The 20,374-nt window shown below is 35.7% G+C and overlaps 1 protein-coding gene across 1 annotated transcript in view; it reads right to left on the bottom strand.

The window, feature by feature from the left end:
* Nucleotides 1-20,374, bottom strand: part of LGR5 (leucine rich repeat containing G protein-coupled receptor 5) — a 92,040-nt gene that overhangs the window by 38,500 nt on the left and 33,166 nt on the right. The window contains exons 2-4 of the mRNA XM_062567781.1: nt 16,480-16,551; nt 3,198-3,269; nt 1,502-1,573 (exon numbers count right to left, since the gene is read on the bottom strand). Coding sequence (XP_062423765.1) covers nt 1,502-1,573; nt 3,198-3,269; nt 16,480-16,551 — 216 coding nt within the window. The remainder of the gene's footprint in view (nt 1-1,501; nt 1,574-3,197; nt 3,270-16,479; nt 16,552-20,374) is intronic.

The following is a 20,374-nucleotide window of genomic DNA, read 5'->3' as shown; positions in this document are numbered from 1 at the left end:
GTGTTGCAAGAGCTGTGGAAGGAAGTCATGATACTGAAGTAACCAAGTGATAACATGGCAGATGGATTTCAGTGTAGATAAATGTAAAGCAATGTAGTTGGGAAAAAGGCAATCCCAACATATAAGAGGAACTCTTAAGTAGCTATTAACATGCCAGAAAGAGGTCTTTACGTTGTAATAAATACATATGAAAACAACAGCTCAGTGTTCAACAATGGTTAAAAACAAAACTAAGATTGTGGAGTTAATAGGAAAGGAAAGAGAACAAAAAAGCATCATTGTGCCACATCTATCGCATGCAAACACTGTCAATATTCCGTGCAAGTCTGATTTCCCCTTTGAATCATCTCAAATACAATATAAGAGAAGTGAGGAAAAAAAGTTCAGGGAAGAGTGACAAGAATGACCAGAAGAAAGGAATAGCTCCCACATATGAAACAGTTCAGCAGTCCATGACTGAAAAACATGACTAATGGAGATATAACAGAGGTCTATAAAATCTGGAGTACATCAACAAGGAACAGCTATTCACAGAGTCTCCTGATACGTTTAGGTATCATTGAATGTGGTGGAAAATTCTAAGTAAATAAAAGGAGGTGCTTTATCACATTGCACAGAATTAGCTGATCAGCAGATACACTGCCACAAAAAATTATGGATGGACTCTGAAAGTAATTGTTCAAACTCATGCAGTAAAATCCTTTAAGAACTAAGAAACCACTATGGGCTCAGTAAGCCCTTGAATGCAAATGTCTGGCAGCTGAGACAGGAAACCAAGGAAATAGATTAATTTTCTTTACCTGACCTTTTATTTTTCCTTAGGCATCTGCTGTTCAAGACTGCATAATGGGCTAGATCAGCTTTTAGCATGACCTGGTACAACCATTCTTATGTCATAAGGCAGAAGCTCATCAAAATTTCATTAATACCACTAATCAGCCAATACTCACTCCTGGTCTAGGAATTTTGGCAGCAGTTCTGTTAAAACTGAAGCTTGTGGACTGAGTCAATATAGCACAGTCAAGAAATATAAATATGGAGGCCTGCCTGAAGCACAGACTGTAATTAAGCATCCTTTAGTACACTCTGTTTCATGAGTTAATAGTGTTTTCAGTATTGCTTAAAAAGAAAATAATATACCAGATTAAAAAAAAAAAAAAAAAAAAAAAAAGAGGAGTCATCTGGGATTTTGTTCATGGGAAAGACCAGTGCTCATGGAAGGATATTCTTCTAAATAGATAGAAAATATTGCAGGGCAAGGAGCATTTTCTCAGATCATGAACCATCTTTTAACGCTATAAAGCAGCTGCCAATATCATATAATTACTGGAATGAAATTAGTCATTTCTAATGTTTAACTGAAAGTACAATTCTGAAGAAAAGCTGCTCAAAGAGAATTTAAATAAAATATTGGTTCAGCACATTATGGAGATAATTAATAGGTGATCTTATACATTATTGTTAACACAAGGTTACAAGTTGACATATCAAGTATACTCACAGAGACTGGAGGCTGTGCAAGTTCTGAAGTGCTTCAGCAGGTACCTGGCGTAGTTGGTTATTCTGCAGCATCCTACATTCAGGGCAACATTAAAAACCAGACTCAACATAGTAAAGATAATTATTTTCTATTGAAAATTTTCTTCTAAGCTTGTCTCCTCTTTTTCGTTATATTTTAAGACTACAAAGCAACAATCTACACAAATACTCCAATCTCCTACTTCTTTCAGAAAGCTAATCCTCTTCAAAGAAAACAAGTAGCTGTAGCATATTAGCTTCATTAACAGCTACACACTAGCTTTGAGTAGAATTTTCACAGCAGCTCAGGAAGCTAACAGAATAAATCCTGTTCACTTTCAACAGGGCTTGAGCTCATAATTGCCTTCACTGGTTCTGAAATTATCATCCTTACGTATTGATTTCCTTTCCCTTTTGAAGACGTTCAGCTTCTCATTCTGATAAAGCTCTGAAGGATCAGATCCTGAAATCCTTAACTCAGGAAAATGGTACATACTTTTAACTGTGTGAGGAGCTTCTGATTTGGTTTGAATAAAATTTTAGCTCTGCAAAGAGTGCTGAATTTTTCCCAATGAAATTAATTTTCTGAAAAGAAAGGTTGCTGGCAATAACCCAAGAAATCTCCTTTCTGAAACCGTCATGATTCAGCCTTCAAAGACTGAAAATATTTTTTCACTCTGATAACACGTTTTCTTCCCTTAGAATATGAGGCATTGCTATGTGAGGAGAAAGAGGTGGCTTCCATTCACACTGCCTAATATCCTTGTTTAGGCAAACTCCTACAAATATTAAAGGATTATATCTGGGTAAAACTAAAGAAGTACATGCTGCCTTCTATATGAGGCATACATGATGGGACACTGTTAGCAGAATCATTTCTGGCAGACCAAAATCTCTGTAGGCCAACAAGAGTTACAGCTGTGCCAACTTAAGAATAGATGGAGTGGGAAGCTCCTCACACTCCTTTCCCACTTGGGTATCCATGCAGTAGTGCTCTGTACACTCTTACACTAGGATCTGGATTAGCTTGACAATGACTAAAAGGTTGGTGTTTTTGGTAGTAAAGTAATTTCTGTGATCTTTCCATAGGCAAAGATCCCTGCAAGTATAAACACAGTAAGATTTGGCCTGCTAATAATTTTAGTACCAGTATGTGGAGTCTTATTACTCTAAATAACATGTTTTAGTCTTATGTTTGATAATTTATCTTGTAGTTATTATATCTGCAAAGAAGATCTAGATATTAAGAACTGGATTTTAAATTACATAGTATTCCATAATAATTAGTTTTTTCCCCAGCTCTCAATAAATAGAAAAGGACAATTTTATGTGATCATGAAAAGTTCACTAAGATTTTTAGACTTGAACTCAGAACTTATGCGTCAATTAAAGAAACTATTAACTGAATTATTACCTGTGATATTGTACAGAGACACCTACTTGACAAGTAAGTTGTTCTTAGAATGACATTAATATTTTCAAATCTTTGTCTTTAAGATACTTTCCATATGAAATAGCAAAGATTTAATGATGTTCATATTCATCTTCACTTCAACGGAATTGTTTTAAATGAACCAATCAAAATATGTAATTTAGTGGATCAAAACTTCACTAGTTAATTAGTTCCCTGGAGCATTTAGGAAATCAGAAATATATCAAACAACACACAGTTTACTTACAGCACTTTAAGACTGAAAAGGCCGGCAAATGCTCCCTTAGGAATGTATGTCAAGCCATTTCCTGCAAGACGTCTGCAGAGTTTGAAAAAGGAAAAAAGAGTGAATACTTTTTCTCTTCATGTGGAATTAATTTGGTTGTTAAAAAGCGCAACACAGCTATGTTTGAATGACTGATGCCAGAGGCAGTAGTTTAAGAGCCTTGTTTTGTCATTAATACACTTTTAAAAGCAAAAAAGAGAAGCTCTTAACTGTACAGTTGATTTACTGGCAGCTGGACTGCAGAGACAAAATGCAATTTTGCTATAAATCAAGCTTATGGTTTAGAATGCACGTCTAATTCTTCATATTGTTTCTTTTAAGTATTACAGCAATCCCCATAACTAAAATACAGATATAGTGGCTACTATTAGCATCACCAGACTTACAGGCATACAGTCTTGGAATTGTGCATAAACGATTTCTGTGCACATTTAACTCAGTTGTGCATTTAACTCTTTTGCACATATCAAAATATGTTCATATAGTAATGACCACAGTTCATTTTACAATAAGTGCACATAAAAGTGCTGTACTGGTGGTTTCATAGTTTTACAACAATGTATGCAAAAAGTGTAGTTGTTAGAATTTGTAGGGTTCTTTCTCCTCACTTCTATTGCATCTTCTTTCCTTCTCAGAAAACCTGAAAGTATTTACAGATGTAAGTACAACGAATACCTTTGTAAAGTATGTTATTTTGCCCCCCCCAAAAGCATTCTCTAGGATTTGTGCCTAGGAAAGATATTTTTTATATATATATAAAAATTATAATATATATATATATATTATTTTATACATTTAATGTGAAATAATGGCATTTGGATGTCCCCCATCAGTGCAATCCCAGAGCATCTTGCATTTAGCCTCCTTACATTCCAGTCCAGTGGGAATATGCTGTGGTATCTGTTTCACAGCAGGAAAACTAACTGGTAGGGGTCAGATTCCCAGTCAAGTTACTGTGTTAGCAGAGCCCTAGTGTCTGCTCTTATCTGGCAACAAATATGGTATGACTTGACTCTGTTATATTTGCAGACCATGTTAAGCCAAGTGGAATTACTTGATATTTCTCACCAGCTAAGATACTGCACATCAAAATTACAGTTACCGCAGACCAGCTGATGTGATGACAGAGCTGACGCTTGATTTGGCATCTGATCCCTAAGGAAAGACTATGGAACAGATCCACAAGTGCCTTAGGTGCCAAGCTGCTAGACAGAAATCCACAGTATTGAAGTAGGCACCAGAGCTGTTATACTGTTCATGGAGAAGAGCAGGTGCTTGGAACTGCAATATGAAAGACCCAGAACTGACTGGACCTTAAACTTTGTCTTCCTTTGGCATTTAGTTCCCTCAAGCTATTTTTGGAGAGGGGCCACGGGCACATCTTTTCTTGAGATGTTCTCTTTCATACAGAAAAAAAGCAAAAACATTTTGGGCCAGAGAAAATTTATTCTGGATCCTAGCTCCAAAGATTGTTGAGGCACTTTCAATTTGTGGACGAGGGCCTTCCCTGTACACACACACACACCTGCTGAATGATGTCACCTGTTAGTCTTAGAAGGCAGCTCTTCTCTCTCTTCAATAAATATAATTCTGTTCTGTAGAGTGGCTCAGCTTAACACAGAGCTGCTGAGCTTGTCTCCGACTCTGGAGTACTTTGGAGTCTGGTGTGCAGATGCTCATCTGAGAACTGGACATGTGCATTTGAATTCCTGCAGGCCGATGAAAATCAAACCCGGCACAATCTTTCCCAAAGGTGAGGCACTCAGAGACTGAGTTTATTTTACATTAGACATGTGAAGAGCTTCTCCAGCTTCAGCTTTAATTTTGAATGAAAATGGCAATGACTTTTGGGTTGTGGCTTGAACAAGTAGGTATGGCTTAGGATAGGCATGCCAGAGCGGGTCACCCAAAGTAAATGTCATCGGTAGATCACTGAGTAGCAGCAGCTTGGGACCTGCCCAAAACAGATCTCAGTCTCTGGTATGATTTCTTAAAGAGACTAAAGACTCGAGAGCACCCTTTTCGTCTGTTATTTTTACTGACATGACTGAACATGAGCTGAACCAGCAAGTGGCGCATATGCAAAACTTCACTGGGAAAAAATGCAAGTACAGGTAGTTAGGTTCTCACTTTCAAATATAAGTACCTGTTTTGAGTGCCACATGGGAAGCTTAATAAAGAGCAAGGAACTAAATTCTTATATCCAAAGACTCAAGTTAGTGCTCTCCAAGGCCAGCATTCCTTTTTAATACTGGCTGACTTAGGAATAGATAAGAGAGATTTATGCTGCAGCGATTTTCATCACTGTCACAATTCAAACTGCCACACACACTGCATGTTCATACCTCCTGTTTGAACTGGAATATTCTTTATAGAAAGCATTCAACTAAGAAAATCAGACTTGTTTAAGACCGCCTAGAGAAGAATCCTGGCTATTCCCAAGCATGCTCCTCCCTATTACAAAGGTAGGACTGTGGCAATTTAACTGGGACATCATGCAGCCTTAATGTCTTATTTCAGTGTTTTTGTTTCAGCTTCACAGCACCAGCATGTCTTTCTCTGATAAACTACAGCTTAATATTGAGAATTTTTTAGAAATGGACTGTCACAATAATTCTAAAAGCATGTTTAAGGTTCATGTAAAACATACCTAATATATTTAGAAAGCAATACCCACACACAGGGACACACATATACCTGTACATGGTATACATCTCACTGACATTCAGGGTAGTTTAAAGGGACTGCACTGTACTGGGTTGTATTTGAACTGGTTTTTGATGGCTAAAACTTTTCCATGTAACTTTTTTTTTTGTTGTTTTCTTTTTTTAGTTTCTTAGTTTGTGCCCAGGTTTTCTGTCAAACTGTCTTCAGGAGAAGATCTGCCAGAGTAAACTCTTGTCATTCAGACTGTGAGGTCTGTTCTGATTATCTGGCCACCCACAACATACCACCCTTAGAGCCCGAGTCCTCAGCACAGTGCCAGTCCCAACACCTTTCAGAGGAATAACCAAAGCTGATGGACAGGGTAAGTGAGGGTTAATAAGCCATGCTCCTAAACTGTTCTAAAACATAGTTGCCTGCACTGTTAAACTGAGTCACAATTTTCTTCCTTTTTGTTTTGTTTTGTTTCAGTTTCCAACCCTGATTTTATATTCTGTTTCTTTTCCTTTTAGATCACAGCTTGTCAGTAATTAAAAATATGTCTTATATAAACACTTTAAACAGATGAAACCACATGTTAATCTTCATTTTGGTAGATAGAGCTTCTGTATTTACTCCTTATGAATTTTTCAAATCTCAGTTCATTCTTGCAGCTCCACTGATTTTGCAGGTGATTAATTATCCTGTTTGATTTTCCTCTGCTTACACATCAGAGGATCATGTTCACCATTGTTAGTATAGCCCTATATATTTCAGCAGAAAGCTAAATCAAATATAGCACAAAAGTCAAAACAAATGTATGTCTGCGTACTTTGCTTAACAAACAAACCGACAATCTCATAAAAAGTAGAATACTAGTAAAAAATATTTTCTACATAATGATGTTGTCTCACCTTCAGTATGTTACCATTAATAAATTCCTTCCCATGACAGCCTTTCATGATTTTCCTTGGCACCAAAGCCAGGCTAATCACCTATATACTTCTTAGACATTGCATGAAGCTACTTTTGAATAATGGGACAACATGAGCAATTTCCTTGTCCTCCAGAATTCTACAATGTTGTGATATTTGGTAAAAATCATCAATAATGATTCACTGGGCTCATTGGCTAATTCACTCAATACTACTGGATGAAAGTTAGCAAGCCAGTTCTTTAAGATATGCTGCAAAGTCCATTCAATTCAGCTTACTTGTTGCTGACCATTTCTAATGCCTTCTTTTTTTTTTTTTTTTTTTTTTTTTAAATCCTCATGCTATTACTGTACTTCTCAGTCTTGGCATGAAGAGAAATCAACCCCTTTTTTGACACTACAAGTATTCACCAAGTCTTCTCTTTTTTTTTTTTTTTTTCATGTTAAGCTACTTGAGGGAAACTGCCCAGCACTTTTACTGAACTTTGAATGGACTTTGGGTAGTGATTTCAGTCTGGGTGGGTAAATATCCCCTTCCCTGAACCGACAAGGATGGACATATTATCTGTCTCTACGCTCCAGCATTTAGTTAATGATTTCTGAGAGCGGGAATGAACTAGCTTGTTCTTGTGCTTACATAACTAAATGGTGGGCCTCTATCGTGTGGACAAGCTTTGAATTTCAAATTTTAGAAATTATTTATACTTCTTGCATTTCTGAGATTTATTATTGAAGGAATATTATAGTAAATAAATTCAGGCTCTGATCTATCACTTCTCTTTAATGAGAAGTTTAAGCATATAGTATTCCTGATTTTTTATTTTTGGAGCCACATTAATTTAGGACTAGATTTCACCTATATTGCCTTATTAATCTTGCAAATTAAGATCCAATTCAATGAAGGCTGGAGGAGTTTATGGGGAAGGGTCACCATGCTTCCCTCAGTACCCAGTAGTTGCCACTGATGTTGAGAAGATATAGGGAAAAGCTTGGCTTAAGCACATGCTAAGTTTTTGTACTACTGCACATTTCTTTCTAAAAGATATAAATAAGCAAGCTGACAGAAAAGCATGTTCTCTCTATTCTTTCAAATGGAAGCAGTTTATGTTTCAATACTCTAGCTTGACTGGCAATCTCAGTATTGCAGTGCCACAAGTCAGATTCATGGCTTATTGTTAGAGCTAAGAGAAAAGGTTTGTTTGGTGTCTCCTTTGAATAGTCCTCATTTGTCCATCCTTTTTATGCATTTTGACCTCTCCTGCAGAGTCACAGTTCTGAGAAATGGTGCCTTTCTGAACAGAAACTGAATGTGCAAAATGCCTGACACAGCAAGAAAGACCTACTAATTGGGACAGGTCTGCTACTATGTGGTACTAATCTTGCTGAATTTGGTGCTAGAACATTAGGAATATTCAATAAAATTTGTATAAATGTGGGTTGTTTTTTTTAATGCCTCAGGTAAAGCTAATATATAGATATTAGCTGTTTTGTAACTTAAAAATTCTTTCCTGAAGGCTTGATCCTTCCCTCCACCCGCCATAATAGTTCTGAGTAACTCATAAAGATATGTTGTTAAATCTTGGTCCCACTGATCTCTGTGCAGAAAACTGTGTTGACACCAGTAGAGTCAGGATTCATATCTGCATCGTATCTCAGCATTGTATCTGCCAATAATTTATCTCTTCTCCCAGCAGTAATTCCATTAGTATTAGTACCAATACTGTAACTATTATCATCTCCATTTCTAATAAAGGAAACAGCAATTTGTGGAGGAACAAAGCGGAAATGTAACAGGAAAAAATACACAATTTTTTTCTTCTAAAATAACTTGTATTAGGCACAAAAAATTGCATCTGCACAAGGAAGAATTACTGATCTTGAATCTTTTGCTTCAATTTTGTTTCCTGTCAAACTTACTAGAGATACACACACACATACACATATATTTAAACTATATGAGTATATAGCCAATATATAATGTGTATATCATCATAATTTTCTTCAGTTTACACACTCATACAGAAATAGGTAACACAAAATGTTCTTGCTTCTTATATTAAAATAATTCTGACAACATGGGTACTCATCAAGCACTTACCTAAAACTCAACTTGAGATAAGTGATCTAGTATTTATTAGTGGTTATTCTTGGCCTACTCCATAGGCCCAAGACATACATATGAATTAATGCATGATTAATTACCGTGCAATTAATTAATTAATGGATGATATCAACATACATCTTTCAAACTGTTTTTGAGGAATTACTTTTTCAGACTAGGAATTTAAATGTTATTCTGGTTTTAATTATCTTTTTACATTTCAATCTGTCATGTTAATTAAAAGTGTAATCATTATAGAAATAAGAAATGCAAATCAAACGAAACATTAAAAATTCTGATTATTGGAGAGATCAAAGAAGAAAATTTTAAAAATATGCTTTTTTTAAAAAAAAAAGAGGGGCGTGTGCAAATCATAATTTTGTTATATATTATATTTATTGCTACTTACAGTTTAGTTAGAAATTCAAATATAGTACCGTCTGCTCTTGCTTTAGGGCCCAATTGCCTTTTAAAATGCATGTGCCAAATTCTTAAAGGGTATAAACTGGAATAACTCCAACTGACCTCAAGCAGTTGGATTGAAAGTGTGTGTTTGATCTTGAGCTAGCTTTGATAAAAACAGATCATAGATTTTTGTCAGTTAAGGATGTGGTCTAAAATGTACTATTTCTATCTCCACTTATAAAAGGGAGAAACTCACTCTGCTCCTGGCATGATAAGATGATCTGGCAACTACCAAAGAACACTGATCTCTCGTTTTCTGAAGCTCTCCAAGGCCAGCCCTAAGAAAAAAAACGTTTGGCTTTTAGTACTGTAGAAGCCAGGACCCTTCTAGAGGCCTCTAACAGTGGCCTTTTGCTAAACATGCAGCTGTGTACCTGCTTTCTGACTGAAAGCAAAGTGAACTGCTAGGAGATACTCCAGTGTTAGGCAGAAAATCTCATGCTGATTTCCAGGAGTGGATTCCAAAGACTCAACCAGTAAAAAGAAGTAACTTTATTTCCACATTTGATGAGTGCTCTCACAAATCACTAGTCCCAGAATAATCTTAGATTTGTTAAAATGTCTTAATGTGTGTTTAAGCCTTACAGCCAGATGGAACAACGAATGTTAGATCATATTGCTTACATTTCCTAGGCTGGGCCTTCCAAGTGTCACTTCTGATAATGGTTTTGGTTCCATGCTAGTAGCACCAGTGTCACCAGAAAGGGTGAGGACAAATAATAACCATCACTGATAACAGAAGTTGGCTAGTGTACTGCAATACGATATCCCATGATCGAACTATCAGTAATGAAAAATTTGTCAATTGTTTGTCATTCTTGTGCAATAGGTAACGGACAAAAATAGTACAGATCCAAGTTCTGAGTTATTATTCTTCCTTGAGTAGTAAAATAGAGCAATACCAAAGAATTACTGGAGAGATTAGTGCTACTCCTGTTTGGAAATTCAAAAAAACAACTTCGAGAGAAGAAGTCATTTTCCTGTGCTTATGAATTAGATATGAATGTGATACTGGATTAATTTGTTATTTCTAATTCTGAGCAAGTGAAAAATAGGACAGTATAGGTATTAGAAATGTCCATCTGTCACTGCACTGAAATCAAGCAGTCTGCAAACAGGCTTAACTTCAATTGACAGAAAAGGAAATTCTGCATAGTTGCTATAGCAGTGCATGCTGAATGTACATGACTTAAATTAAAATCCTGCCTCAGGATCTACGGATATATAACATATTTAATAAAGTATTGTTTCATCTTAGTTTAATTAAGTATAATTTCACTATCTGTATTGATCGCAACACATCACAAGCTCTTCCTATGCCTTTATTTGATATTGCAAAATAGTTCCTAATGAATATTGCTAGATAATAAATTACAAGATCCAGAAAGCATTTAAAAGCTACAGGCTGAAAATATACTTTTAACATACACACAGTAAGATTAAAGCAGCAGTACTGATAGAATTTCTTGGATATTCTCTTAGAATCTTTCTTGTTTTTACTTGCATATCTCACTGTTTTCACTTAGCTTTTACCTTTCCTTTCCCCTCATCCTGTCCCCCTCTGCCCACAGGTGTACAGCAGTTCCAGTGTCCAGGTTGCTCCCTGCAATTTGCATGAACATTTCAAGAAGAATTGTCTGTTTACGCTACAAGACATGCAAGCTGCTTTAATTTAGTAAGACATTTACTCCATTGTTTCTCTTTTTTTATTTTGGTCCTCGTCATTATTCATAACACAACAAAAAGGGCAGTTTGGAGACTGCAAGTCTGGCTCATCCACATGGAAGAATTCTTTATTATTACTCAGTTTAGTGGTGTAAAAATGACAGTAATATAGGCAGTTATAGTTCCAAAACCATCAGGGCCCTTGTTTTGTGAATGAAAAGGTTACAAATGGTTATCTTGTACAGTAGGAATCTGCTGCAGTCGAGTTTTTTTTTTTTCCTAGTAAATCAAATTGACAGTGTAGGCAAAGACTAGGGGAGAAAACTACCATAATTCCTGCCAATTGATTAAATGGATAAATATCTTCTCATTGTTTTCACTGAAGTATGGTTAACTTCAAAATGACTGGTGCACTTCCCTCAGCAAGGATTTTCAGTGCCTCTCTGTCTGTAGAAAAACAAAGTTGCAGAGCCACAGCCCGGAGTTATCAACAAGTCTGTCTTACAGCAAAGGAATTTATGATGTGTCGTTGGCTGTTTGCCTGGATGGTGACAGATATGTCTCATTGATAAACACCACATACTAAATACAGTGGTATATTATGACCAGTTCACATCTACATGTATGAATGTATGAAGTGAACAAATCAATTTCACAACTTATGTGAAGAAATCAAACTCACAACTTATGCTTCAGATTGCATGCTACACTGGAATTGCATATGGTACCATAAGTCATTTAACAATAACAGTTCTTGAAACATTAGCTGAGGGAAGTGGCAGAAGCCAATTTCCATCACAAATAGTCCAGTAAAATCTGTTGTGCAAAAACTATAAAACTGATACTTAAGTAAGATCAGGAGGCCTGCATACACAGTTTGAGACCACTAGTTGATACTTGCTTCTTTTTAAATTTTTTTTTGTGCTTGATACTTGCAGGGCTTTTTTTATTATTTTTTCTTGTTTGCCTTGGACACTTCCAAGCCTATGCAGATTAATATTTGGGAAAGATTCTGATACTTAAGCATCCTGTCCAATGCATGCTTACACAAATTAAGATTCTCCACTCTCTCCAGTACATTTTGGATAATGGCTGCAGCATTTTCATGTTTTCTGCTGAATTGTATAATAGTAAAAAATGTAGACTCAGTTTTCAGTGCTAGCCACAATATGCCTGTATCTGCAAAAAAATTTTGCATAACTCAAGGAGCTAATGCTCTCAGTTTTCAAAGGCATAAATGATGCAAGAGATCACTCCCACTCAAAGTCAGTGGGGAAAATAACCCCTAATACGCATTAGTACCTTTGAAAACCTCTTTGTAGAAAGAAAGAGCAAACAGAAAGAGAGGTAAAGGGAAAACAATAAATAAGAACAGATGGAAATGGATTGTACCTGGTAATTTAGGACTTAATTTTCACATATGCAGCGGCCTTTTGACCACTTTTGAAGTGTGAAGGGATTTCTATACAAATGATGGTGAGGCTCACATAATATGTCTCTGCTTTGTATTGTATCTGTAACTCTGCACTTCAGGATTGTAAAAAAATGCACTTTTAAATGCACTTCTGCATGAGTAACTGCTGTAATAATACAGCAGGCAATCTGAAAAACTTTGGACATATATGTAAGTCTTTTGAAGGTTTTCTAAGAAATAGCATGGGTCTCAGTAAACTTTCCTGCACCTGTATGTAGGATACAATTAAGTTCAGGGTGTATTTGTCACCTGATTTTGTAAAATGGATGTTAACTGAAGTTGTCTTATTCTGTAGGTTAAAAAAAATGTAATAATACAGCCCTTTCTTGCTCATCTGTGGAGTGCTCTGTGTTTAAAATTAAAATAAAGCCTTATAGATACATGTGTGTATGGGTATGTGTGCATATTTTTAGGCATATGTTATGCATGTATGTATGTAGATAGATCTCGTTGGAGATATTTGTAGTTAGGTCAGATTCAAATAGTTTTACATAATCATTGGCTTTATTCCTTATTCTTTATAGAGATATTAATTTACAAAATAAAACAGTTTCAGGCAATGCTTTGAAATATTCTTAATCACAAAATGATATGTCTACATTCAGATGTGGTTGTCTGTTTAGCTTTTAAGAGTGTTGGTCTAGGTAATTCATTATACTTAAAAAAACCCTTTTAAATGCATTACTCTAATTTATTGCTCTATTAATATGGGCATTCTAAACATATTGTAAAATAACACACCTCTAGAAAAACTCTACATGAGGTTGAATCCTGGACCCAGTCATACTGATAAATATCTGCAGAGTTATTTTGAATTTATAATGAAGAATTTGACTTAATGCTATTGTACAAGTCCATGCAGAGCAACATTCTGATAATCAAACTCCTGAAGAGTTTTTTTTTTTGTTTGTTTGTTTTTCTTGCTGGGAGTTCCATCATATTCATTTTAAGAGAAAATTAAGCCTGAAAGGCCTATCACTTTCAGAAAAAAAAAATCTTCCTCAAAACTAAACTTGCTAGAAGCTAGAATAGCTCAATTTTCAAAGCACCATAATGTTTTTCAATGCTTCTAGAGGAAGACACACTTCAGAAATACAGCAGTTTCAAGCAGTCATATTTCGGTGACCAACGTCTTTGGATAAGGATAAAGCCCAGACATGATCATCGGGATTGCAAGAATAGTGCTTGCAGAGGTTTAGAAATGTGGCTGGAATAGTGAATCGAATTCAGCCTAGAAGGTCTGAGTTGGCTGAAAAGATCTGGCGTTCTTTGGATTCAAAACAACTAGTTTAACTTTCTTTATAATAAAGTCTCAGTTTTTGGGGTTAACGATGCATCAGTATTGCCAATCCACACATCCAGGCCATAACATCTAAACTGAAATTCAATGGATCAATTTTTTACCTTTACTAGGTTTTGAACCCGGCCTTTAATCAAGTGATTACTAACACCTTATTCAACTTTAAAAAAGCTATAAATGCATTTTCAGCTCCTACTGTTGTTCTGTTTCAAAGAGCATATGGACATTTCTAAGGCGAATTTTAATTTCATGGAAACATTGCTTTCAGTCTAAAGATCTCACAAAATCTTATTTTCATGATGTCTGCATTGGCCAAGTTACATTTTACAATACTGTCCTTTGACTAAGCCGCATAAACAAAACATAGAGTTCCCAGGTAAGCTGGAAAGAAAGAAAATGTGGTAATACCTGAATGGGCAAAATAATTTTAATATGTACAATCACTGTTCAGAAATGAGCATAAGGAGAGCATAGAAACTACTGTGCCTTGTACAGTCTACTTCAAAACTGAAAAAACAATTCCCTTTCCATCGTCTATAATTTTTCTAGATAATACTAGACTGACTTGTATTATGCAGCTCTGCACACTGAAGAGATTTTTGATACAATGGGTAACCACTTATCTCACATCTCCAGAGGGTTCACTTTTCTATGCTACCTGTTATTTGAAAAATGAATACAAACTGGAAGAGTTTTAGGAAAAAGCATCAAAAATAATGAGATTGAAATGACTGGCTTGTGTGTAAACAGTGGAGGAGTAGATTCTTTATGTGTAAAATAAAATATGATAATAAAATAAATATTTTTGTGATAGTACCAGCAATGAAGGATTTGAATTACTTTGAAACACAGGGTTATAAGGATAATGGTTTAATATTAAAGGAGAAAAATGCAGGCTCAGTACAGGAATAAAGTAAGAACATTTTCAGAATTTTTGGACAGAAGTAGACTGCTGAACAGTCTCCCAAGGAGTGACATGTCTCACTAGTCTAAACTTGGACTGTAAGTTGAAAGACTGTAGGTAGCTTGATGCATTAGCAGAATTTCATTCCAGAAAAAGCCTAGACTTCTGCTTTTCTTTTTTTCTTGGATGGCTGGAGAAAAATCATTGGGCTAGAAGGTTTTAGGAGTGTTACTACAGTTGACAGGAGATCGGACAAGCAAATATGAACAAGCAAAAATCCTCAGAGTCTTTTCGGTGTCAGTCACTTCACATGCTCTTGATGTTGTCATACTTGGTGTGTAACATCTCTCCTTGTTACGTTCCTATCTGTATTAGCTGAAAGTTGTATCAATAGCAAAACAGATGATGATAACCAAATTAAACAAATAATACCTTTTGAATTCAAAATCTGCTAGTAATAAAAATAAGTGTCCCCCCCCCCCCAAAAAAAAAAACAGATGAAAAGAGAAAAGAAAGCAGGAAAGGAAAACCTGCTTGCAAATGGGGTACTGTTCAAAGTCAGTGTCACTACTGCCTACATTTCCAAGATAAGTTTGTTCAGATGGTTGGTTGGGGTTTTTTCGGCTTTTTGGTTTGGTTTGTTTGTTTTTGTTTTTCTTAGATGGAAAGATCGGGTGGCAAAATTCAAATAAGTGTTTGTAAGGACATCAAAAGTTGGAAGTGCAATACCCACCTAAACAAGATTAAATTGCCCATTTCATGGCTTAAAACAGACTGTGACTTTGCAAGAAGGGCAGCATCATGACTTTGTGTAACTTATGTGGGTTTTACGGTGTGTTAGTGGCTAAGCTTGTAATAAAAAAGGAGGCCTTTACTTATAAAACCTTATAAAGCACATGTTTCGTAAGAGGCTGCATGCCTACCCAATTCTTCTAATCAGCTTTTAGAAGTACGCATGCAAATGCAGGTGCCAGCCTTTTCCCAAAGTTCTATGGTGCATCAATTACAGAGTCTCTATCACTCCTCAGGAACCTAAATTTTCTTTTAAGCCTGGGTCATTACAACCAGAGTCACTGCCAAATCCAGGTCTCATGAAAATACAATACTTTTCACTTTTGGTTAGTCACCATCACTTCAAACTAGCATTCCTCTTTTGATGTTGTGTTTGATTAGCTAGTTTTTGCAGCATACTTTTTCCCCTCAGTGAATGTACTTTATAAGCATAACCAAGCTTTTTGTAGTATTCTGCATTTTATACTCAGCCTTCAAGGATGCTAAATTTAAGAGTAGGGAAACAGTAATTAAAAGTGATTAGGACAAGAAGCCTTGATACTATGAAATGTGGACTCAATTGTCCTTGACACAGGCAGAACCAGGCAGCAGGTTTTGGTTTTGATTATAGCTTTACTTGCAATTTTAATAAACATGAGCCAGTATTCAAACTTTTAATATCCTGCTGCTTAACTATTTCCAAAAAGCAATCCAGCTCTTTTAAACAGCCCTTGTTTAAAAATTTTAATTTGTTTGGCTCTGTCTCTGCTTAGAGAAGTTGTAGCCCCACGGTAACTCTTTCATAAGTTCATTTCCAGAATCACAAGCAATCATTTTTTTCAACTAAGTGTTTCCGCATGTGCCGAAAGTGTCAGGCTGACAGCTTTCCTGCACTGTTTTATCTGGTTCCCACAGTAAGTATGAGAGACAAACACAGGAATGTGCCTAGTGCTGACTATGCCCATCAAGAATACAATGATACTTACAGCTCTTCCAGGAAGCGGAGATTGTGCACGGAGTTTGAGGGCAACTTAGTAATGTTGTTCATACTGAGATCACTGTAGGAGAAAACAGACAGAGACTTAATATGGCATGCAACAACTGTGGTATCCAGCTGTTCATTCCACACATGTTTAAGTACTACATTAACAAAAATTAGTTCCTCTGCCAGAACTGATGAATCATTATCTGGTTAGCACTTTAAACATTCTTCTTTCATATGAAAATATCTTTGTCAATCCAAATACAGGCTGTTGCATGTTCCTTGTTTCCAAAGATTTTGGAATGTTTTATCATGCTCTATAAATCAGCTGGCATACTAAACAATCCTTTCATAAACCATCATACTGTATTAAAATGTATTTGTAGTAGCAAAGGAAAGCTTCTATAATTTCTTTGTTGATCTAGTACTGTCATGCGCTGTTAGTTCACTGAAGCAGACAAGCAAGAGTGTACAGATACGAACTATCTGCATCATTCTTTACATTTCATGAATATGGAAAAATTTTGCTTTTGTTGTACAACCCACTGCGTGGTGCTATTGATGTTCCCTGCATTACAGTAGGTATTCCAAATCAAATCACTTGCATCAAAGAAATGACATATTTTCAAATAATAAACATCTCCTTTTTAGAGTGCTCTTTTTTGCTGTTTCTCAAATTGCATTAAATAAGTGAAATGAACCATAAAACAAGGATGTAATGCGATCCTGTTCTGTAGCACACTTCCTGGTGGGGTTCCACAGTAGTTCCTGGCACAGGAAACAACCAGACATATCACCTCTGTCAGAGCTCATTCAAGCTATTTTTTAGACCGAATTCCACATAGTACCTTTTTACTCTTAAGATGTTTTTTCCACTGGTTACCACTCTTATCTCCATACTCCACAGAACTGACTTGCATTCAGAATAAAACTATAAATAGACTGCATAATAAAATTTCGCATGAAAGATACAACTCTCATACAGCTACATGAAAAGTATTACATATGGTTTTAAAATAAAAGTATCACAGACTGGCATATTATATGCAAATATTTTGTGGTCAATTAAAAATGATTGAAACACACATATTTGTAGTGCTACTCCTATTTTCTTGCTACTTTGGGTGGTATTTGGATAATTTTATTTCTTCCAACTCTTAAGAGCTCCCAAGACAAATAAGTTATCTATACTTTGGTGGATAGATGTCCTGTTTTTACTCCATCAAGTTCCTATTACTAATAATCTGTTTCACATTACAGAATATACATTTTTAGTAAGCATTGTTAATTTTGATGTTTGATCTTCTGCTTAAATTTTAAAATGTGTAACTTAAAAACATACTTCATGCAGATACTGAAATGTGTTAATACTCTACAACAATTATCAAATCACTTCTGTGTAAACTTTGTCTGCATTCACTTCAAAATCAAAGCATAATTTGAGAACTGTGTACTTATTAAATTCATTCTTTACTGTAATACTTTATCACCTAATTCTTTCATACAGTTAGAAGGTTATTACCCTTTCACTTTGATAAAGGCTCAAAGGATTTATTTTGGCAAAAGAACAAAAACATGGAATTATTTGGCAAATGAAAAATTTATTCATGTAGTCAATCATATTCTACTGAATATTAAGATACAAATGATATTTTAACAATATCATTTAATTATAGGAATTTCTAAATATATCTTAATGTTTTTTGTAAGCATATTAAATGACATCTCAGACTTAAAAAGCCAGCTGTCGTGTAGCACTGGAGTAATTCATCTTTGAATAAGCAAATATCTGAAGGTATAAATAGGCATTCTACAAAAACAGCATTAATCAGTACTCTGGATAACCAGGAAAACCTGAAGCCTAACATTACGGCATATTCATTTTTATTAATAGTAGACAGTTCTTGTCTGCTTGTATCAAAAATCCTTTGTCTCCCAACTTCTGAGCCACATCTGGTAACACCTTTCATAGGCAATCCATAGAGCAGCCTCTCTCTAACAACTGAAGAGGATCGGAAGAAGAGAAGGCAGCTAGCTTTCATTATGTGCTTTGATGCACAATAAGGAAATCAACAATACAGGTTTAACATCTATAAACCTCTGAGGTAGATTTACCAGTAGTGAACTCTAGTCTCCTATCCTCCCCTTGGGACTCCATTCATATGGTTAAGTATGTGCTCCACACCACATGCTAGAAGATAACCTCTCTTCTTTCCCAAACTACACTGCAGTAGTTGCTAGTTCTGTTTGAAGGTACCAGCTAGATAAACCCATTCTGTTAGATAGGTTCATTTTTTCAGATTACTCTTTTCTTCTAACATGAAGTGCAATGATATTTGTGTGCAACAAGATTACTGTTACCTATGTATATTTTTTATTATTTTATAGTTTCCTCATAAACACAAATTATCTCCAGATTTGCTCAGTAACATCTGTCCAGATGAGTTTTTAACACACTAGTATCTAATGCACAGGCCACTGAAGTTTATGCTGGCAGTGAGTTATTCTTGCAGGTATATTTGATTAAGAATATAACTGAGACTACTGTAGTGAAAGGTAGTACCTTTTCATTAGGCTGGCTGATAAACCTGAAAAAAATGAGAAGCTTTGAAATAAAAAAATCAAAAACCTTAGCTTGCAATTGGCTTAATACACAGTATTATTTTCCCCTAGACACTTTATATTGCTGAAACTAGCAAAAGAAGTAATTATTCTGCACTTACAGATTTAGATTCAGAATATTGTTTTGGGTCAGAATCACCATGGATGCATTTCATCCAAATTTGTTCACCGAAGGAACTATGAACTGAGAATAAACGCTATGAAGTTGAGATTAGTTTGTGTGTTTCATTTAGACTAATCCCTGTACATGCCGGTACTACAGCAATATGATTTTTCAACTCTTGCTCATCTTGGTGAGCACTTATTTTTGAGAGAAGTCCCATGAAAGAGAGCTACTCCTGTGTCAGAGATGTGAGAAAAAAAGAGGTAATGCCATACAATCAGTCACTGGATCTCATGTGAACAACACAGCACAATGTTTGGGCTGCTGAGCAGAAATTCTTCATGGTGCTCCAGAGACATATAAAAGCAGGTTTCAGCAAACATGCCAGCCTTTGGAGCATATTGCCAAGACATAGCCCCCAGGATGAGATTTATGGCTATTAGCTAGATCAAGCACAGCTAACAGCCAGAAAGAGCTAGCTGGTGAACTGTAGGCTTACATACTATTACCATTAAAAGCAGTAATAATTGTGGTGGATACACCTCATGTCCTGCACCTGCAATAGTTTCCTTCCCAAAAGTGCTTCAAACAGGTTTTCTGATTTCCTCTTTCAGTGCTAGCCTGTCACAATCAGTAATTTGCTCTTACTAGAAAAGAGGAAAGGTTTAAGGATGGGTTTCACATCCGGAGTAATGTGATGTTGAAACAAATATTAAAATCAAGGTACTAGATCCTTAACTACCCTCAGTGGAACTATTCTGATTTATACCAGGTCCATCCCCCAGTTTTCTTTGTGTGCCTGTGCTTGTATACTCAGCAGAAACAAAACAGCTGCAAACATTTCTTGTCAAACTTGGTAGAGTCTTACAAACTACAGTAATAACTACATGTTTTTTTGATAAAAATTCCAATTAAACTTTCAATTATTAAATGATTAAAAGCTTTTAATAGTTGATATAACACACCTACTCCTATATCCCACTATCAAAACACAAGGAAACCCCACTGCAGGAGCTGCACCAGAAGAATACATTACGAGTTTGTAAATTATTCCTAATGTAAACAGACATAGTATCAGACCTACATGTATGAAAATAAAATGTATTGGAAAGGTGATGGGTTACTTTGAAGAGAGGAATGTATCATCTATTGTCCCATCAGCATTCCTGCAGCC

This window comes from Rhea pennata, chromosome 1 (genome assembly GCF_028389875.1).
Source record: "Rhea pennata isolate bPtePen1 chromosome 1, bPtePen1.pri, whole genome shotgun sequence".
In the NCBI taxonomy this organism is placed as follows: Eukaryota; Metazoa; Chordata; class Aves; order Rheiformes; family Rheidae; genus Rhea; species Rhea pennata.
Note: the sequence above shows the minus strand (reverse complement) of the source record. Positions and strands in the feature narration are given on the sequence as shown.